This window comes from Hibiscus syriacus, unplaced genomic scaffold, assembly GCF_006381635.1.
Source record: "Hibiscus syriacus cultivar Baekdansim isolate YM2019G1 unplaced genomic scaffold, ASM638163v2 tig00109923_pilon, whole genome shotgun sequence".
NCBI lineage: Eukaryota > Viridiplantae > Streptophyta > Magnoliopsida > Malvales > Malvaceae > Hibiscus > Hibiscus syriacus.
In genome coordinates this window covers 490,258-513,270 of record NW_024062529.1, presented here as the reverse complement: position 1 = coordinate 513,270, position 23,013 = coordinate 490,258, and the positions used below count along the sequence as shown (strand labels likewise).

Genomic DNA, 23,013 nt, shown 5'->3' with positions numbered 1-23,013 from the left:
AAAATGATTAATCAACTACTAGAATTATAATAAAATATAATTTAATTACTGATTAGAATTTGAATCCATACGAACTCATCAAGTGGTCTCATTGATTAAGGGGACTGTTGTTCTCTCTAGAGGTTTTGAATTCGAACAATTACGTCTGCAGAGTGTATATATGTTATCAATGGTTAAAAAAGATTATAAACAAATTCTACCATATTATTCATCACATACTAAAACAAAACAAAAAATCGAATCCATACACAATAGTTCAAAGTGAACACAAATACTTAAAAGAAATTTCCCTATATCAACCAAGTATCGATCCAACAATAACCATACCATGAGCAACACATCAAGAGTTCCCTATAATTCAAAATATTTTTAAAAATTGATTATATATTTGTATAATTAGAATTTTTTTATTGATAAATTTAGGGCGTATAATTATAATGGGCATAGTTTACCTTGAAAGAGGAGCTGTTTTTTTCAGACGTTGGCATCCTTCGAAAGTTAAGTGGTTTAAAACCTAAAAGAATAATGATATGGTGGATGAAGATCCTTTGTTGTGGAAGATTTCTTAAAATACTCTTATAATGGCCCCTGTCATTTAGATCTAATTTCTAAAGACTGTTATGGTTTTTCCAGAGTGGAATTTTATTTCCTGGTGGTGAGACCCGTAGTATTACAGCATGGGACACAAACAGCGTAAGGTTGCTTATTCCATCCAGGATGCACAGTCTACCCGTGTAAACGGTATTCTTGTGCTTACCAAAGATGGTGGCAGTAAGGATGATCCATATTTAGTGGCGTCTGCATCATCCGACGGGCTTATACGTTTGGGATGTTCGAATGGCCGCCATCAAGGGGAAGCCAAATCCATTGGCTGAGGCAAATTCAAAGTCCAGGCTGACTTGTCTTGCCGGATCATCCCTCAAATGTGAGTAGTCTGCTTGTTCTAGATAACTTATTTTCTTTTGTCTGTCTAGTAAACTTATGGCCACGTTGATATCTTTCATTGCCACAAATATATCCATTCTAGTAGTTTTTATGTGCTGTTGAAATGATGGAATAATTTATAACCTTAAATTCTTATGGGAACGTCTTTTAATGTGATTTATCTAACCGGTTATATTGGCTGCATTTTGTGCGCGAGTATATGTATTATTTGTGGTTCTTTCACTTCATATTAACTTGTATTTCACAACTCTTAAAGATTATGACACTGAATACGGCAGCGCGCACCATAATCTGTTTTTTTTTCTGGCATTTTTATATGACATTGTTGATATTCTGAAGTCCTTGCTTGATTTATTGTGAATTGAAATTGGTATTCAATGATTTGGTATCTCTCTTTTTCATCTTTTAAACGACCGAAGAATGGGAAGAGTGCTTCCAAAGAAGAGGACGCTGCAGAATAAGTATAACAAGTTATTCCAGTGAGGTTGAACTTTACAAAAGGGGTTTTAGGAGCTCTCATGGTTGCTGTGAAACTCCAGTTTTTGATTGACACAACTGATAATTCTGTTCATATTGATTTTGAATGCTAAGTTGTATCATTTTATTTAAATTTTATACTTAATTGAGATTCTCATTAAACTATCCATTATGGTTGAATGCCAAATTTTAGAAGCTAATGCTAAAGTCTATTCTTTGGATTAAATATTGAAGTGAAATCCATTAGAAACCATGAAGAAAATTTGCAAACATTAAAATATGTTATGTGGGTGGTTCAAAGGAGAAGGTACCACCAACGTGTGCTGCCTGCTTCATTTTCTTCCTTGTGCCTGCTAAGGCGATATCTTCGGCGTAAATTTTCATTCAACATGTAGGTTAATCCTGTGACCAGAACTAGCTAAAATTTGTTGTGGATTCACCCATGAATGAAATAAGCATTTAGCATACTTTCCCAGCAGTTGTATTCTCTGGCCTCCTTGATTGAAAATTCTAGGATTCCAAGTAAAGCATATATGTCATTTGCCTTTGGATGTGATTTATCAGCAACAAGAAACTCATTTACATGTCCATTTAGTTGTAGCCAACTACAACCAGGGATTTTCCTTAGTCCTTTCTCTCTAAGAAGTCTCCTCATTTTAGCAAATTTGTCCCACTTCCCGGCGGCTGCATATATGTTTGATAGTAAAACATAGTTTCCAGCATTTTCTGGTTCCATTGTTAATAGTTTCTCAGCAGCAGATTCCGCTAACTTGGTTTCCGAGTGCAGCTTACATGCACTCAACAAAGGCCCCCACACTCGAGTATCTGGTTTGAATGGCATTTCATCGACAAGTTCTCTGGCTTCATCAATACGTCCAGCACGCCCTAGTAAATCCACCATGCAAGCATAGTGTTCTTGGTTGGGTTGGCAACCATAGATTTCCCTCATCTCCTTAAAAAATGTCCCACCTTCTTTAACAAGCCCTGAATTGATGCAAGCAGTCAGTAGGCCAAGAAAAGTAACTTGATCCAGTTTCATATTCAACCACTTCATCCGGTTATACAACTCGAAACATTGTGACCAGTCTCCATGCTTAGCATGAGCACTGATCATTGAATTCCATGTTATGATATCCTTGACATCAATTTCCTCTTCATCAAAAAGCTTTCTGGCCAAAACTATGCATCCGCATTTTGCATTACCAATAGGAAATGAAGAATTAACCGATGACATCAAATTCAGACCGAGCTTCAATGAGTATCCATGAAGGGCTCTAACTTGCTCCAGTGCCCCTGTATTCACACATGCAGGCAAGATGTTGATAACTGTAATGAAATCTGCTTTAACTCCATCTGTTTTCATCCTGGAGAAAAGAGAAAGAGCATCATGATTCTGGTCACGGTTTACATATCCTTTGATCATTGAGCTCCATGAAACCACAGTTTTTTCTGTTACATTTTCGAAAATCTTTCGAGCATAAGTTAAACAATCGCATTCATAATACATATCAATAAGAGAATTATGAACAGAAACTTGATAGTCTAAACCGTTTCTCATCACATAAGCATGCATTTGTTTGCCCCACTCAGTAGATTTCAACTTCCTGATAGAGGAAATAGCAGGAATAGCAGTAAACATATCAGCTCTAATCCCAGAATTTACCATGCACCTCACATTCTTGACCGACTCCGTTGGTTTTCCATGTTGAGAATATGCAGAAACCATTATGTTCCACACAACAAGGTCCTTCTCAGGCATATTTTTAAACACCAATCTCATATCTTTGAGACTACCTAGTTTTGAATACATCGACAACAAAGCAGTATTCACAGACAAATCCTTACTAGAAGCACTAACTAGAGCCAAACAATGGACAGCTTTTCCTGCTCTCAATGAACCAAAATCAACACTTGCCCTTAAAAAATCAATAAAAGAGACCACACTTCCTCTTTGTGAAGCTTCAAGAACCAGACTTCTCCAATAATCCAATTCCCTAACAGGCTTTTCGTCAACCACCTTATGCTCAAACTCGCCAAACCCCATGTAAAACTATAACAATGCATCAAAAACAGTCTCAAATGAATCAAAACCCAGTTTTGTCAACTGCCCATGAACCATTTTCCCATACTCAGCATCTGACAAACAAGAACAGGCTCTTAGAACAAAAGGGTAAGAGTTTTCATCCGGAGACATGGGCCTTTTTGCTACCATGTCCTTGTAAACCAACAGGGTCCTTTTAAATTCACCCAAAGTCACTAAATTTCTTAACACCGTGTTGTGCAGGTGTGGACTTGGGTTGGTAATGGAATCAAAGAGTTGCAAAGAGAGGTTGAGGAGGCCAAAGTTGGCATAGGAATCGATTAGATGAATCGAAACTGATGTATTCTGGTGAAGGCCATGGAGGACGAATCTTGCATGGATTTGTGGGAGATGGCGTTGTTTCTTGCATAAGTTTAACAGGGAGGAGACGATGCTGCTGAAAAGCCTTGTTTGGGTGGCCAGAAAGCGCGGGAATGAGCTAAGAACTTGTCCTGATCGTTGAGCGGAAAGCATTTAATTTTTGAACCGCAGAGATCATTTGGCGGCTATATAGCCTATATGACCATTATCTTTTTTTTAAAAAAAAAAAAAAAGCGGAGTCTGTTCAAAATCCCTTCGTAATCGAGCATTTGATCAAAGATCAAAACATCGAAAATTGAAAGGAAAAAGGAGTACCGAAAATTATTATTAATAATACTTAATCAAATGTGTCCATACAAAGATTAACATATAATAATCACCTTCCAATATTATTTTTCTTTTATTTCATTTTAAATTTTTAAATTGTTTGATTTTTTTTATTTTAACAAAACTCTGGATTTCGGTACTAAAAAGAACAAATATAACACACCTCATGTAAAATCTTGGAAACGTAATTAATGCAAAATAGATAAGTTCTCTTTGAATCCACCTTGATGTTTCATGTAATAATGTTAAAAAAACACCTTGTTTAGGGTCTTATCCCCAAACAAGATTGTGTTCCATTTGTCTGATTTGTTATTATCATCTTCCTCTTGTATATAGCCTTTGAAAGATACCAGAACTAACCACACTTTTCAGACACTTGCAGTTCTATCCATTGTGTGTCTCTGTCCAATTCAGTTTTGACAACACACATTTAATACAGTTGCTCGAGTCCGAATTTTCTAGTGAGAACAACACTCATTTTACCATTGAGACCATTAGATGGGTCATTGTAATTGTTTCACCAATATGAACGTGAATTTGAATTATGGATTTCAATGAACTTGGATCGTAATTATTTGTGAGAAACCTATCGGTTTGTAATTAATTTCTTTTCTGGATTTGTATTCTTAAAGAACCTTGAATTCAATCAATGAAAGCGAATAGAATAAATTAAACAACTTCGAATAATTGTTGTTTTTTCATGATCAATTCGAGTTGTGTAAGATTTAAATTTGAACTGGTTTGGTCAGATTTTCGAGTATGAAACATATGTTTATTCTCTACTTATGCCAAAACACATAGACAGACAACGAAAGCAGAACAGGAAGAAGAACAAAGACCGTCTTGTTCAACACCTCTACATCGCCACATTCCTCTTCAAGTATGGGTTCCAATCGAGGGCAACTCTTAGGTTTGTAGTGGGATATCACGAGAGATGGCGCCACTTCTCCAAATTCTTGCATGTATCTAATATCCTTTGCCATTGTTGTTTTGTAGGAGAATGAGGCTTTGATGTTAAACTGGGAACTTGTATTGGATTCGGAGATGTATGTTGAATCAAATTGCTAAAAGCTTTGGATTATTATATATGTTTTAATGGGAGATTGGAACTATAAGGTTGTTAGTCACGCAAAAAGGACAGATAATCTTATGTCTTGGAATGAATATGGACAGTTAAATTTCAGACATGAAAAGGGTGAATTATAGACTATTGCCAAAATTAGGACCCTCAAAAGGGGGGAAACGAAAAGAAGAGAAGAATCCATGCACTACATCAGATATGTTCGTCTAACACGATTACATGACGGAAAGGGGCCGTTCTTCACTTCTAAGAAACAAGTTGATGTCAGCTGGTGACGAATTTTGGAGTAACACCTCCATGTTGATTTCCTCTTCTTCATGAATGGTCTCTAGTGTTATATGGATGTTGAGCCTATGCTCGGAAATGAACTGGGCCGGCACGATGGTGGAGAAGGGAGTGCGAGGTGGTGGAGTAACTATGCAGGGTGTTTGTTGGAGAGTGGTGACAGAGACGATATCAGCCATGGGGAAATTAAGCTTCTTTTCTGTAATGGAATTATGGAAACTTGAATGAATGGATGTCAAAAAATGTTGAATTCCATGATTTATACAGGTTGTAAGAGCTAGGGGTTTTTAGCTGTGGGGTTTGGGTCTTAAATGCAAAGTTTGGAGCTTTGTTTGCAACCCCATTTTTGCCTTTTCGGTACGGATAAAAATTGAAAGGACAACCAGACCCCAAAAAGTTGGTTTTTGGAGATATCTGAATCGGACATATCAGGCGAATAGCTTTCGGTCGTTGCCCTCATGGAAACGGCACAGGTGAAGATAATACAGTGACGGCTGCTGCATTGATTTTGGCGGTGTTTTGTTCAAACAAGCTGCTCAAGGCCAGCTATCAGGTTTATGTTATTTTGTGTGTTATATCCGAATATTTATTATAAAATATTATCAGATTAACGATCTATAATCTTTCAGTTTCTTCAGGATTTTTCCATGGAGACATATTTGGCATTTCGTTTCCATTGTTTGCCTTGGTAGACACGGTACATGTCTTCCATACGCTTTACTACAGATCAGAATTCAAGGGCTAGGGGACTTCAGCCATGGTATTGCTGCTAAGCTTTCGGTCTTAAATGCAAAGTTCACAGCTGTGTCCTCAACCCTGCTTTTTGCCTTTATGATACTGATAAAGACTAAAAGGTCAATCAAACCCCAAAAGCAGGTATTTGGTGGTATCCAGATCGGACGTATTAGGCGATAGGATTTCGGTATCTGCCCTTATGGATACGGCACAGGTGAAGATAATACAGCAATGGCTGCACCGCTTTCGACATGTTTTGTTCAAACAAGTATCAGCTAACAGGTGCTTAAACGTCCGAATATGTACAAAAAATTAAATGAACGTAACAAACTTGGGATAACACCACTTAACATAGTCAACAATCTCAGAAATCAAACTACTCGCATTACTTAAGATGTTCTTGCAACCAGACATTAAAGTGTTTGTAGTTTTAACTCATCCTCATCCTCCTAAAGAGACTCTACTATGAGCTAGAAACTTCATTATACATCCAAAGACACTCCAATAATAATCATTAAAGCGTGATAGTACAACATGCATGACATTTTCGACGGTTTCAATATTTCGGAGCCGGCTGCTGGGTCGGCAACAACCCAAAACGCTTCTTCAAAAGAACTCTCTGTCTTGAGAATTTGTCATCGGGGGAGAAACGAGCTGCATAAATAAGAGAAAAAGAAACAATCACCAGAAAACATTACAATACTTGTGAATAAGATTTTTGTGCAACTTTCAACAAAATTTCATAATCCTATAATAAACTTCGACACAACCAGAAAAAAGATCATATAATAGCCTAACATGTTCAAGCTGATGTTATCACCCGTTACTGCCCGATGCCATTGACGACACAAAGTGGTACCAACACCAATGGCACGATAAATAAGAGAGAGATAGCTAATGAACTTGTAGTCAGAACTCAGAACACTTGCAATTCTCAACCAGAATAGACATCTTGTGTTGAGTTCCAATCAAGACCAACAGAACAAGAAAAAATAGATCAAAGAAGCTAATACGAATGTGTGTGTGACTGTGTGCAAATACGTATGCATATATACATGCCTCCATAGGCAACCAGGCCAAACATAAGATGTAAGCCAGAAAGGAAATAAATGATTCAGGCCATATTACCCGGATGAGCAGACTGAGTAGGCAACCCCAATGGTGATTCTTTCTGCACACAAAGTCAATGCAAATGTAAACATAGAGAAATAACCAATGGTATGTTCATTATCCATGAATTAGAAACCTTAAAATATTGCTATAACAAGATCATATGACGACAGCCAATCTACACAGAGATTAAAACTTAATTACTGTCTCAAACTTCAATGCATTATATAGCCAGGCAATTTATTCAGCCAGAAACACCCTAAATTATTATGGAAAAGTAAAACATATCCTACCAATAAGTTCTTAGCTTCCAGAGTAAAACCCAATTTTGAAAATAAAACAAAAAAGGGTTAAAAGTTAAAACTTCAAAGTGCCATTTCTGGAGATGGTTTCAGTTTCAGTACATATAAAGATTGACCTTCCCATAATCTCAAACACCATAAACAAAACATGTAAACTTAAGGAATTTCTACATGCCTAAGAACATTTATCTGTAGTTTTACCTAATTATCAATGGAAAGAAATCATGGCTCTATGGGATTTACCTTAGTGGTGTAAACTTTGTCTCCATTCTCGTTTATGTAGAACTGGAGATACATCTTATCCAATCAAAAGAGATGCAAAGTGTAAAAAAGAAGGAAAGATCAGAACTTTCACGCAATTACACGAAAACCCAGAAAGAAGACCCAGGTATAGAAAGGAAATTGTGAACTGTTTTACGGAGCTACACCACCTTCTCTAATGGAGGGTTGGGGAAGCAGCTAAAGGAAAAGGCAATTTAGGGGGGTTTCTAGGGTTTTAGACTCTTTGCAAATGTGAGTAGTAATGGGCCATTACAGGCTTAAAGAACACAAGCTATGAGCTATCCTTGTAATTGGCTCAAAAGTATAGAGAACCCCGTTGATTATAAAGTTTCTTTGTGCGTTTTTCATAGATTGAGTTTTGAAATATTTCAGAGTGTTCGTTGGTTTATTTCTCTGTATTTAGATGAATAATTATAGATAATAGATAAACGAGAATTGATTAGTATATGATTTTATGTTTTTATGATAAAAGAGAGGAAGAAAATAAAGGTGAAAGTTTTATATTTTTTTCTCAATTTTAATGGAGAATTTTTATATAATTTTTAATGTTGGTGTTAGTTATAAACTCATGATAGTTACTCGTAGGTTAACAAGTCCAATAAATATGATCAGTTGACAATAAATTTAATTCTGATATATCACCTGATTATTAAAAATTGTGTCAAGAAGTTACGAACTTTCACTACACAGAAATTCTTTGAAAGTTTTATTATATGAAAATTAATTTAAAAAAAAAATCGGAAGAGGTACAACAATTTTTTTACTCGATGAAGATAAAAAGTCCAAGTTTCCTCATGTCATAGAAACAAACACGTAAGGGACAATACTAAATGACTTGAGAGAGTCCTCCCATGCAAGTAACCAGGCTGCCCTTTCATCATTCCACAAAGGCAACAGTGGACGAGTCAAATCAAATAGCAGATGGCACAAAATAAGATGGCCGGTTGAGCTCATAAAACTGCAAATTTAAAGCAATCAATGACCCCCCAACAAATGAACGAATTGCAAATCTAAAAAGGTCCCCCACTGTGTACTTATCTCTTTGGATCTTGTTTCTGAAACATCAAACATCAGATCACTTTTGCAAATTAATTTCAAAAGGTAAGTGGCGGCACTAGTTGGTAATTTTTCATTAATGAGAGACAAAGACCCTTGTCTCGATTGAAGCCAAGCCATGTTCTTATATAAACCTCACCTTAGCTCTTAGCTTCTGCATATCCAAATACCAGGGTTTTCCTTCTTGGGATTTACTTGTTTCAGAAATCTGTTACAGACATGGCGAACTTGCGTATCCATAGGTTCATCACCGAGGTTGCTCCGCCGCAGTTTGTTACCGTGATGAGGAAAAGAACGATGACGATGTTGGACACAATTAGTGAAGAGGATAGAGATGGAAGCTACACTGATACTTCGGTCCCTGTGGCTCCTGCTGCTGCTGCTGGTTCATCGTCTTCTGCCACCAACGTGACGGCTCACTCCATATGTTTTTCTCAAAGGAGTGTCAAGTTTTTCGATTTTTGATAACTAGAAAACGGTGTATTGAAGATGTATCTTCAGTTCATTTTCCAGTTTTGTTTCTTCTTTAAACCCTTTCTTCCTTATTAACAAGGCATTGGACAGATGACCACTGACCTAGACTTTTGTTGGTACATATGTGCGTGTACAGACAGAAATTTTGATCAATAAAAACTTTAGTTAAAAGTTTATTATCTTGAACCGTTTGCATACTAGCAACGATATGAATCAAATTAATATTAGTTACGTGCATTTCATTCAATCTACTCATCAATTTAGTGCACATGAAATTTTTGTAATGAACCGATTTCCTCCGCCGTTCATTTATCCGATTTCATAGGTTCCACGTCCACCTCTTCTGCTTTCTTTCCACTATTTCCCCCATAATCATCCAGCGTTGTTTCTTTTTCGAATTTTAATCTCCATTAATAGGATATTGATGTTCTTGAATTTATAAATTTTAGAGGAGTGAAAATAAATGAGGGTGGCTAGTCTCAGATATGCAACCATGCAAGAAGAAGAGGTCTCCTTGATCAATAGCAAGCTTTAGTTGAAACACACAAACAAAAGACGAACGATGGCGACTCGCACGAATTCGAATAGTGGGATGCGTGTGGGGAAGGAAGTACGAGGTTGGGAGGACGTTGGGAGAAGGAACATCGGCAAAGATGAAACATGCCAGGAATATAGAGACTGAAGAGGGTGTAGCAATCAAGATTATTGATAAAAATAGAGTTTTGAAGCATAAAATGATTGCTCAGGTAAATCTTCTCTTCCTTTTTTAATGTTTCAATTTACTTTAGTCCCAGTTAAACGTGAAATTTCGACCATGAAGCTCATTCAACACCCGAATGTCATCCGTATTTACGATGTAATGGCTAGCAAAAGGAAGATTTACATCGTTCTGGAATTCATCACCGGCGGTGAACTTTTCGACAGAACCGTAAGAAAGCAATCAAAACAACTATGTTTCTTCATCGGTGTTTAATACGAAATAATCAGTCCGGCGTTCTGTCGTATCCGTCTTGCTGTACCAGGCTACCAGGGGGAGGTTAAAGGAAGATAGAGCTAGAAAGTATTTCCAACAGCTTATTAATGCTGTAGATTATTGCCATAGCAGAGGTGTGGGATACAGTTTTATGTTCAATTATCTGATATAGTGGATCTGTCTTCTGTCATTTACAGGCTGAGAATTTGCTGCTAGATTCTAAAATGATGCTTAAAGCTTCAGGCTTCGGTTTGAGTGCTTTATCTCAACAAGTTGATGTAAGTGCGACGTCTCCGTGTCTTTTGACATCTCTGTGTGTGTGATAATATTTATGCAACGTCTTATCCTTTTCTTGTAGGAGAACGGTTTACTTTACACGAGGAACACCTAATTATGTTGCTCCAGAGGTAAGACGTGATTCGTTCGCTCCGCAAAAACGGTTGATCGGCCTGAAATATTAAGTGAATACAAATAAAAATAGAAAAATGAATATAAATACAATTTTATTGGAATAACTCTATTTATTTGCGCCCTAATTATGATTTAATCAGACCTCGATGTACTTGAGGCAATGATGTAATCAGCAGTAGCAAGCGATAGGATAGGTTAGTTCATGGTCCATTCGGGATCCAGTTAAGTCATCTAAAGAAATCTGGCTTGATCCAATCATTTATCAGCTCAATCTCCACGTGTCATTGCCACATAACATACAAATAAAGGCCAATAAGATGGGTTTTCAGACAATAAGCTTATCTCTCCCTGTTTCTTCACCATGTCTGCAACAGCTGCAACAGCATTCCAATCTTCCCTTTGTATCTCTTCCCAGAAACCTTCATTTTCTCCCACAAATTCCCAAGAACCGAACACCCATTTAGCATCAAAACCAAAAAGTCTCCTCCACAAACACCCACTCTACTCATCGGCTCACCACAACCTCTCCCTTCAAATCAAGGAGAAAATCTTGTGCCTCGAAATCATGGGCATTGACTCAGGTAAAGCACTCTCTCTCAACCCTTCTCTTCACACCACTTCCCTTGATTCCCTCAACTCCATCATCTCCTTCCTGCAATCCAAAGGCATCCACCAAAAGGACTTCCCTAGAATCTTCGGCATGTGCCCCAAAATCTTGACCTCCAACATCAAAACTGACCTTAACCCAGTTTTCAGTTTCCTCTCCCAAGACTTAATGTCCCAGAAAACAACTACAGGAAGGTCATAAACAAGTGTCCAAGACTGCTTACTTCAAGTGTCAGAGACCAGCTGAAACCAGCTTTGTTCTATCTCCAAAGGCTTGGGTTTAAAGACTTAGAAGATCTGGCTTATCAAGACCCTGTCTTGATAGTGTCCAGTGTGGAACACACCTTGATACCCAAACTAAAGTTCTTGGAAAGTATGGGGTTTTCAACTGGTGAGGCTAAAAGCATGGTGTTGAGGTGTCCTGGTTTGTTTACTTTCAGCATAGAAAGCAACTACAAGCCGAAATTTAACTACTTCAAGGAGGAGATGAAGGAATTTGGAGGAGTTGAAGGAGTTCCCTCAGTTCTTTGCTTTTAGTTTGGAGAAGAGAATAAAACCAAGGCACATTGAAGTCATGAAAAGTGGGGTTAAAATGCCATTGGCTATCATTCTAAAGAGCACTGATGAAGAGTTTAAAGAGTTGCTGAGAAATAATGAGGCTAATAGCTGATGATGATCTTATGTGTATGTTTATATTCTTGTTTGTGTAACTTGTTTCATATGTAAATTTGGCAGTTCCATACGGTGGTTTGTAAAGGAAACAATCCAAAGTTGTTAAAGATGTTTCATTAAAATATTGTTTTGTTCTCTCAAAAATTCAGATCCCCCTATTCGGTTTTGGAATGGAATAGCTTGAAATATATTTTTGGGTTAAATTTTACCATTGAATTTTAAAATTATTTAATTATAACACTAAATTTTGATTTTGACTTCAACATAAGTATTAATTTGTTAAACTGAAAATGATATGATGATGTGGTCAATTTTTTCTCATGAACTTAAAATTGTGTATCAATTTTGTCATTAAACTTTAAAATGTTTTATTTCTAGACACTAAACTTTAGTTTGCATATCATTTTAATCCCTATAAACAATCATGAACTACTTCGATCATTGTTGTTAGTCAATCATAACTCGTTATCGTGTGTCATTCACGACAATATCAGTATCAAAGTGTTCTCATCTCACTCATCTTTCTTCTCTTTAGGATTAGTTTTCCACAAAATTCACTCAAAAATCAAAGAAAATCTATTTAAAAGACTGAAGTTACAATACTCTAATATGATCACTCGATGAGATTTACTTTGAGGTAAATTATTCGTCTTCTTGAAAGAATGCTTCTCATTATTCGAATTTTCGAACAAACTCCTCAAATCTAAGAAAAACTCTTAAACTCAAAAAAAAATTTAATTTCGTGAGTTTTAAAGGTTTTGAGAAAATTTAAAAGACGATGAGACGAGTTTGTTGGTGTTTAGAATGGCTACAAAAGATGTTGAAAAATGATGGTTTTCGAAGACGACTAAAAATAGGTGAAAAAAAATCTTAACTTTAATAAAAAATGATAAGGTGAATTAAAAATTAATATTTTAACTTCTAAGTCAATATCAAATTATCATGTCATTCGACGTTAATAGGTTAACGTTGTCATTAGGGTACAACCCAAATAAACTTGGGTTGGTCCAAAGAGATCATAGGGCTTGCAAGGTCCAAACTCCTTTTATCGTCAGCTGACAACTAAGAAGCGAGAGCTTGTAAGTAACGTAATACAAAAATGATCACCACGCAACCTGTACAAAGAGAAATCAATCACCATGAATTATCATGTAGTAGAGCTTACAAATTTGTTGATGACATCATCCAATACAAATAAATCAACCAAGTTATTCCAGGAATCAAGTCTCCAACCTCGTGATTACTATTAATGCCACACTTTCTTTATTTGGGAGTCATTGCTATTCACATTAGTGAAAAGCTCACTAATTTCTCCCAAAATTATTTGCATTTCATTTCATCCACCCATGTTAATGGCTAAACCAATCAAAAACATAAATTTGCACTAAAATAGTTGGTTGAACTAAAAACAAGATTTCCATTACAAGCAAAAGAGAACTAATAAAAGGAAAAAGATGTTTTTTTTGGTTACGTGGCTAAAGCGGTGCCGAATTTATTAATTCGGTGACTCATACGAGTTTACTATTCAGCAGACTTTAGCTTTGGGCTGCTTCGAGATCATAAACCCCAAGATCTTCTGTTTGGGTTACTGGAAAAGTAGTAGTAAGAGAAACACAGAGATAGAAACAAGGTGATGATGTTATTTTTCCGGGGATTTTACAGGATTTCTGCAATTCCCAGTAAAAACTTGTTCGGTTCCATTCTCTCTCGTTCAGCTGGCCCTTCCCAATCCGTTTTTCCTAATCATTATGTTCATTCTACTATAAAGGTAATACCAAGACTCTACCTCTTGCTTTTTTCTTTGGTTTTTTTGTTCGAGTTTTGAAAGACTGCAAATTTGTGATCGGCAGCTGATCCTTAATTCCAGTTGTTTATTTATTGATTAATTTGTTAATTAGTAAGAGTTAATCTATTTTGTTAATCGATTATGTGCTGCTTTATTCTTGCCTTGGGTTTTAATGGTAATCCTTAAAGCATGTATTGGATGCACTTCTGAAATGCAATGATGTTGTCACTACTCGGAATGAATCAATGGTCAAAGCTACTTCTTTATATTCAAAGTGGAGTTGGTACAGTGAATTTAGGTTAGATGATGACTGAATCAAATGGATAATTTGAGAGGACTATGTTCTAGATCAATTTTTTCCCGATCTGTCGTCCGGTTCTTTCTTTTGATCAATTTATTTCTGATGAAATGTATGTGACAGGAAAGCTTGATTGTAAATATTGTATATTTACTAATCACTTACCCTTTTTCTTGTTGCTGTTTCTGTGGATTAGTAGGTTTGTAGTGGCAGAGGAACTCCGTCTTGGAGTTTGCCTTCGATGCTTGGCCTTGGAAGACAAATTCATCAGAGCAGCTCTGTAATAGAGGTCATCCTTTCATTGCTCCTCTTCTAAAATCTGGGATTTCCTTTGTTCATTTGCCAAATTTCTTACAGTTTTAGGACAAGAACATGGTTTCCAGGGATAGGATTTTTCTCTAATATATCAACTTTTCTAGTGCTCAAAGATGAAACAAGTTATACTACTTTAACCTTAAGTTGATTACTTTCCCTTTTGTCATGTTTGTTATTCTTAATTGTTGGCTACTAGTCTGTGTATCTCTTACCCTCTCCACTCTCTCGCGTTTCACCCTTTTTTTAATCTCGTTTTTGTTTACTGCAATATTGAGATGGCCTGGCATTTCCTTCAGGAGGAATTTGACCCATTTTCACTTGTTGCCGATGAGCTGTCACTGGTCGCCGACAGGTTACGGGCCATGGTTGTTGCTGAGGTATCATATTGTTCTTTTTCTTGTTTAGTGAATGAGTTTATTACATTTCCTTATCTAAGAAAGCAAAAAATAAAAAATTGTCACATCATGAAAACTTCATGTTCATGTATCCAGGTTCCTAAGCTTGCATCAGCTGCTGAGTACTTCTTCAAATTAGGGGTGGAAGGAAAGAGATTCCGTCCCACGGTAATGTATCTTTACCGATGTGGTAATCTTGAGGTTACCAGAAGATTGTCATAATTTTGATGAAAATTAAACTTAGCCACAGTCAGTTCCCGACTCATTTCAAACTAAAACTCATTTCACCAAAATTGAACTTATTCTCTGTTACTTTTTATCAAGATGGTTGCTTTATGTACAAATAATTTTATGGAAATCTCCAGAATGGTTATTGTTTATATACCCAAACCGGCTGCTGCTGGTGTAGGAGATTTTTTGACAACTGAATTGCGTACAAGACAGCAGTCTATAGCCGAGATAACAGAGATGATACATGTCATTTCCTTTCTATTTAAATTTTCTTTATTATGTGTTTCATGCACTGATGCTTCTTCATAACTCCCTTTAGTCTAATATGATCATTTTCTCATCTAGGTTGCTAGCCTCCTCCATGATGATGTTTTGGATGATGCGGATCAAAGACGTGGTATTGGTTCATTGAATGCTATAATGGGCAACGAGGTACTCTTCTTTTCTTATTCTGCTGCGGCTGACGAAAAAAACTTTGTAGCTAAGCAATTGCTTAACTCTTCCCGTTTGTTTATAATGCAGTTGGCTGTATTAGCTGGAGATTTTCTGCTTTCACGAGCTTGTGTAGCCCTTGCTGCTTTAAAAAATACAGAGGTGCTTTTATATTATTTTTATTACTACTTACATGGTCTGTGTGGTGAATTTGCAAATGGAAATGTTAAGTTAAAAATCAGTGGCTTGTAATGGCTGTAGGTTGTATCATTACTAGCAACAGTTGTGGAGAATCTGGTTATGGGTGAGACCATGCAAATGAATACTTCATCTGAACAACGTTGTAGGTACGCTTTTATATTATTGTCCTGCTATGTTTGGGCCCCATGATAGCCCCTATGGAAGCGGCAAACCAGATAACACGATTAGCATGCATATATGATTTCATATGTTTATGCTTGTCTTTTATTGAGTTAATAAGTGAATAATAGTTAAAGCTTACTGTAGTCTAACGTTACCACAAAGCTTAAAAATTTAGAAACTTCGACTAAGTGTCCGTCTTTTAGTACACACTGTTTATATTGAAGGTAAAACCTGCGTTTACAGTCATAAATTGTTATGGAATTTGTAATCACAGCTCTACGAGTGAAAATGGTTTCTTTTTTTTCCTGGCATATTATGCATTTACATGCAAATAATTGCTGATAGGTAGATCTTCTTGATCTGATTCGGATTTAAGGATCTTTTGCTTGTATTTACTGGAACAATGTCCAATATGCAGCATGGAATATTACATGCAAAAGACATACTACAAGATCGCTTCCCTGATTTCAAACAGTTGCAAGGCAATTGCACTTCTTGCTGGGCAAACAACTGAAGTTGTGCGTTTGAGTACGGCAAAAATCTGGTTTGTATTTTAGCTTATGTTTCACTTACCTTCAACTCGTCCTAAATTGCAAGATCTGCATGCTTCCCGGTGAATTAGACTTGAATGATGTTTGACCTGGCAGTAACCTCTTAAGCGGCTGAAACCCTTCTATCTATCTATTGTTTTCCCTTTTTTTCAGGGTTTGGCATTTCAATTGATAGACGATGTTCTTGATTTCAGTGGCACATCATCGTCACTCGGAAAGGGTTCTCTATCTGACATCCGGCATGTAATTCTCTATCCTTGATGTCTTAAGCAAATTTTAAATGCCTTTAAACTGGTATTGTTTTCTACGGCACTTGTCAAATACCTTTTTGCTAGTGTCTATGTAGGAAGTGTAAAAAGATCCTTTTCTCACCGACTTCGACAAAGCCTTTCTTTTCTAGGACATACTAGGTTCACAATATGCTTTTAAATGGCTTACATAATGGTGAGTTCATCACAACCATCTGTTGTTGCAGGGAATCGTAACAGCTCCAATATTGTTTGCCGTGGAAGAGTTTCCCCAGTTACATGCTGTTGTTTATCAAGGTTTCGACAGCCCTGAAAACATTGACATTGTAAGTATGTATAACTGATGTATCAAACATTATTTATATTCGCTTTGGCCTCTGCATAGAATGTGTTATTTTACTCTTCAAACGATCGATGATCAAGGGAGTAAACAACTCAAGTAGTAAGTGATTAATTTCCCGTTTAACTTTTTACACGGTTGCAGACTTGACTTGTTTGTCATCATTTTGGTGCTTCTTTCGTCATAATTCTTGACATCCTATGTTTTAGCAACTATATGAACCTTTATCTTGTCCAAATTCACTTGAACTGATCCATGTACGAAAAAAATAGGCTCTTGAGTACCTTGGGAAGAGTCATGGAATACAAAGGACAAGAGAGCTAGCCATGAAGCATGCCAACCTCGCTGCTGCGGCAATTGATTCTCTACCGGAGAGCAATGATGACCATGTGATAAAGTCGAGGCGGGCACTAGTAGAACTTACTCAGAGTAATCTCAAGAACCAAGTGAGACATAATAGATGAAGACTCATCTTATACCAACGCATTCTGCATTGTGCCAAGAGGTTTTGCTTATTGTTGTTAATCGTTGTTCCTTCAAGGGGAAACCCCCCTGCTTGTTTAAGTCTATGGCTCAATTATTACAAAAATGTTCATAATAAAATAATTTTTTTGTTGTAAATTGTTGTTTCTGAGCTAAAGAAATTTCATTAATACACCAAAAAGGGAATGAATATTCGAATCTTCGGTAGGAGAATATCTTTTTCCTGAACAGAGGAATCATAAGTTTTACAAGCAAAAGAGCCTAAACTCTTGTACAAAAGAATGTGAGCCAGAACTCCAAATATGGATGGGTCACGGATGAAGCAAACATGCAAGAGTAATACCCCTTTAGAATAGAAATGCCACCGTTTTCTTGAACCAGGGCCCCTCCTTTTGCATTTCTCCCTTTTCCTGGATTTTTTGGCTCATTTCACTAGATGCTTTCAATGAGTATTTGCAAACAACCAGGTGGTTTATGTTAACATCTGATGATCGGGACCCTTCATTTGTTCTGAACTCTTGTTTAAGACCACTTAGCTCTATCTGCAAAGAATCTGCTTCCCTTAGCCAACCCTATTTCAATTCATATTTACTGGACAGAAATGAAAGCATGGTGATTAGCCATATGAGAGAAAAAGCAGCTTTGTCTTTAAAGACCAACATCAAGGAAGTGATCAGTGGTGTACTGCAGTACTCCCAATTTGAAACATTATAATTGCACGTCATATGCGTCCACAGCGGCAGCAATGCAGCAAATTTGCAGTGTCCGGGAGAAGACACCTCAGTTAGCAAAAGGATTTTGCAGTTCCTATCAGGAGTTATATTCTCCGTGTACAAACTATTGATTGCATAACAGTCCTGTTTCCAAGGATCTATCTCCAAATCTCTTAATAATGTCGTGTCCAGAATTAACTGCAGCATGCAACCAAATAAAAAAATATAACAAAGCACCAGGCTAATCTGCATTTTAGATATAACTATTGTAAGGAACTAATGTTATTTTTATTCATCATTTACCATATATCCAAACTAGGTAGGTTATAACTTGCAAATATGACAGTTTTCCTTATCATGTTATTTGTCAATATAATTAGATGAAGCTGAAAAAGGATCATATCAATCGAGATGGAAGTTGAGTCCATTCTAATATCCTAACACACCTGCTATAGGAATTCTCTAGTAAACAATCACCTTACCCTTTGAAAATCTACATGATTATACAATTGCAATAAATATGTACTTTTAAGCATATGTTTGTCACTTCTCATCATTTCTGTGATTTGACAAAATAAAGTTTTAACGTTTAACAGCTCTAATTTAGACTTTAGACACCATAGGATGTACCAAATCTCACTGGAAGATCCAAAACATACAATAAAGTTATTTATCTTGTCCCACAAATTTAAATGAAGGTGTTAACATGCCACTTAGACCCCACCCGAATAAAGGCCAAGCCGAAAGAGGAAGAAGAGTTTAGGATTACCGTTTTCAAGACGTTGGAATATGGCATCAGAGACACATCTACAGCAGCCTGATAGCGAACAGCCTCAATATCCACCAAATATCACTCACAATGAGGTGAAAGGTGTCCACGCTCAACAAACCGTAGCATGAGGTTATCTGCCTCTGCAGATTTTCCTTCTAACATCAGTCTCTTACTCACCTTCTCAGATAATTTAAGATCGGGAATCAAATTTCTGTTAAACATTTGACAAGCAACTTTATATGCTGATAGAGGCATCTCTTTGCTCAAGTAACTTTCCATAAGCATGTTACAGGTGTTAGCATCGTTTCTGGATGCCGTTTTCAAAATCCTAGACAACAATTTATCAGCCTCCTGAAGGTTCCCAAAACTGCAGAGCTTTTCAATGACTTGATTATAAACTGTTTTGCAGTTCTGCCTTAAAAGCATTTTCTCCAATAATTTCAACAGATCTTCCACTCTTCCCATCTGGCAATATCGATGAATGACTGTTCTGTATGTAACAGATGTTGGAAGCAACCCCTTTTTTAGCATCTTCATAGTAAGATCAGTTGCCTCTTCTATTCTACCATTCTTTCCGAGTGCATCAATTATTGCCGTATAAGTGATGGCATCCGGATGTTTGTTACTTAGATACATATCATCAAGCAATGACAAAGCTGCTTCCAAGTCATCTTTTCGACAATATCCATGAATAAGAGTAGTAAAGTTTACAAAATTAACAGCACACCCCTTATTCAGACACTCCTCCAAAAACCTTTTAGCCTCATCCATTTTCCCCTCTCGACATAGTGACTCGATTATCAAGTTAATTTCAACCGGGTTTGGGAAAAAGCCCTTGCTAATCATCTTCTTCGCTACATCACATGCCTCAGATAATTTTCCTTCCTTACGCAGCCCATGCATCACAGCACTATAAGTGATGGCATTTGGGGTCCAAAACTCTTCCTCACTACCATCCATCATCTCTCTTGCCTGTAACGAATTCCCACTCCGACAAAGCCCGGTTAATAGAGCCGTGTATGATACAGTGTTGGGCTTGCAGTCATGCTTGTACATATGCTGAAGCATTTTTTTAGCTTGGTCCACCTTCCCAATGCGACAAAAGCCATCAACAACAGCTGTATAAGTAACCACGTCAGGATGGCAACCCTTTGACAACATTTCACTCACAATACTTTTTGCCTTGTCTATTTTTCCCTGTTTGCAGTATGAGTGAACTATTGCACTATGCCCAACTTTATCAATCTGAAATCCTCTCTCTTCAGATTCCCGTAAAAATTCAAGAGCCTCATCTGCATGGCCATGCTTCGAAAGCATATGGATAAGAGTGTTATACGTAACCATGTCCGTAACAGATTACTTTCTTTCACCATCTTCTTCATTAAGCCCCTCACTTCACTGACTTGTTTTTCTTTACAAAAGAAACTCATTATGGTGTAATAACTAACTTTATCCGGTGAACAGTTTTTTGATGACATATCAGCAATCAACTGCAAAGCCTTTTCAACCTGATTTAGATTACAGTACCCCTTGATTAAACAGTTGTAAGTGACAGCATTAGGGATAATTCCGACAATTTTCATTCTTTCGAAGAATCTCAGTGCCTTCTCTAAACTATTTGCCATCACCAAAACATGGATTGCAGTATTACATAGTGCCAAATTCAGCTCAACTCCGGCCTTTTGCATTAAAGTCAGAACCTTCAGTGCGTTCCTCAAGTTGCCAGCCCTACTATATGATACCATCAAATAACCAAATGCTTCAGGTTGACACTGAATACCCCTACGTGCCATGAGCCGAAGAACCCGTCTAGCACCTTGACACAATTTAGTCTTACTAAGGATCTCAAGCATTGCATAATATACAATCAGGTTGTGACGGTACCGCCATTGCCGATCAGCCCAATAAAAGAACTGCAAAGCAACACGTTCATCATCCTGTGAAAGCAAGACAGCACAAACTTGACGAGGTTTGAGACTTCTCAGCAGGTGCCTCATTTCACTTTCGAGCTTTGAATTCCAAGACGACCTTAATTGAATCAATCTACAAATCTCTCTCACCAAAGGATGCCTAAATTCATCTTCCTCTAACTCAATTTTCCAAACATCATCGGTTCTCTCACATTGCACACTATATGAATTTAATGCCACAAAATCACCGTTGTCGTTGTCGTCATCATCACGGCAAGCCTCTCCTTCTTCCTCTTCAAATTCATCAAAGCCACCAAAATTCAGGCTTCGACTCTTTTGACACCCACCATTATTGTCACCAAACGAATTCAACTCCCCAGAATCCTTGACACCCATCTCTCTAAATTTACCATAATTAACATCTCTTTCATCAAAATCATCTCTTTCCAAAATATGAACACTAGAATCACTCGATGAACGAGAACCAGGATTGAAATTCCTTTCTGAAGAATATGATAAATACGCATTAAGTCTACTATAGACAAATGGGTAACCATAAAATCTGCCTATCGGCTCACAAGGAAGCTTTTTTGCAACAAATCCAACCTTAGTACAATAAAAACAAGTGTGAAACTCAAACAAACCAACACATTTAGAACGCCGAGCTAGGATTCTCTGAAATCTATGATAAGAGAAGAAACCAGAGTGCATTTTGTAAAAAGTTTAACTGATATGACCTGGGAAACTTTGTATATTTGCGTAGAGCGACTCAGTTGAGTTCGTCAAGCTTCTTCAAATCTCCCAGTCTGAGTTGGTCCGTCTCGTTTTGCACCTTCCTCTGCTCCTTAGGCGTTGCTTTGAGGCTTGATGACCAAGGCTGAGACTTGGACTCTTCGGGCTTTGGACCCTGAAACTTTGGGGGTATAATGCATTAGCCCATTAAAGTTTCTTAACAAAAGAAAACGCCTTGAGTCATGTTTCCTCAAGCTATCAAATAATTTTTTTTGATTCACTTTTTAGCCCCAAATTGCTGCATGTTTCCTCAAGTTTTAACATAAAGTCCCAAGCTTTTTGAAGGTTATGCCGAGAGATAGACTGAGGGGCTGGAGAACGTTGTATTCCTTGAAATTTTTAAATTATCATAAAAACTAGTATTTTTTTCTCTTTTTTTTTATAATCTAATCTTGTATTTCTAAATTTCTTATATATTTTGTAAAAATTTGCACCTCTGACACAAAATCTTATGTCCCTCCCTAGCCATGCCCCTCTTTACCAATAATTTCCATGACCCACATGAAGAAGAGAGAGCTATTTGAGAAACAAAAGGGACCCATTTGAGAAAAGATGAAAATCATGCTGCCCATCTTCAAAACACTCTTTTTCCTTTTGTTTGAAGTCCAACTTATCATTATTATTCCCTCCACATGCAATGGAATTTCCATTGCAAAATCATGTTCAAGTAAGAGCTGTTGTTTTCTAAACCCCTAGGCCATGCATGTCTAGTTGGTCTAAAATTTATCCAATTAGTAGAGAAAGTTTGTTGCATTAATTGAATGAAATTGGAGGGAATATACACACAAAGATTTCAAAAAAAAAAAACTATGCCTTTTCTTAAAAGAAAAGGCATTCAAAACTTTTAGGATAAATTATATCAAAGACCACTGAATTATATTAGCTATTGAACTTTCAGAATTTACATAGTAGTCAATAAATTAATGGAATTATTATAAAATAATCAATATAATGTTATAATAAGTGTAAAATATGATAAATTTAATGCTTATTTTGTAACAATTTGATAAAATTTAACGACTATTTTATAATAAATTGATAAAATTTAATATTCATTTTATAATAGTTCATTAATTTTAATTAATATTTTTATCTTTTAAAAACGTTATAATCAAAATAATCATTTAAATATGGCTTAAATATACAAAAGGTGTCAAACCTATACCCTTTTTTCCAATTTAGTACCTAATATTTATTTCATTCCAATTTGGTGCCTAACGTTTCATTCTGTTACTCAAAATAGGTCA

At 36.6% G+C, this 23,013-nt stretch overlaps 1 protein-coding gene and 4 pseudogenes across 1 annotated transcript; 2 read left to right on the top strand and 3 right to left on the bottom strand.

Moving 5' to 3' along the window:
• Window positions 1-1,858: 1,858 nt before the first annotated feature.
• On the bottom strand, window positions 1,859-4,003 carry LOC120210387 (annotated as a pseudogene).
• LOC120210343 lies at window positions 3,421-17,697 on the top strand (annotated as a pseudogene).
• LOC120210342 (H/ACA ribonucleoprotein complex subunit 3-like protein) lies at window positions 6,612-8,233 on the bottom strand. The gene is made up of 4 exons (XM_039209102.1): window positions 8,095-8,233; window positions 7,907-7,985; window positions 7,380-7,422; window positions 6,612-6,905 (listed from the first exon to the last, which is right to left on the bottom strand). Exons 2-4 carry the CDS (start codon window positions 7,958-7,960, stop codon window positions 6,808-6,810), a joined length of 195 nt encoding a protein of 64 aa, XP_039065033.1. The 5' UTR covers window positions 7,961-7,985; window positions 8,095-8,233; the 3' UTR covers window positions 6,612-6,807.
• Window positions 11,077-12,259, top strand: LOC120210341 (annotated as a pseudogene).
• A 124-nt stretch (window positions 17,698-17,821) lies between the features above and the next one.
• Window positions 17,822-21,894, bottom strand: LOC120210333 (annotated as a pseudogene).
• Window positions 21,895-23,013: the final 1,119 nt, after the last annotated feature.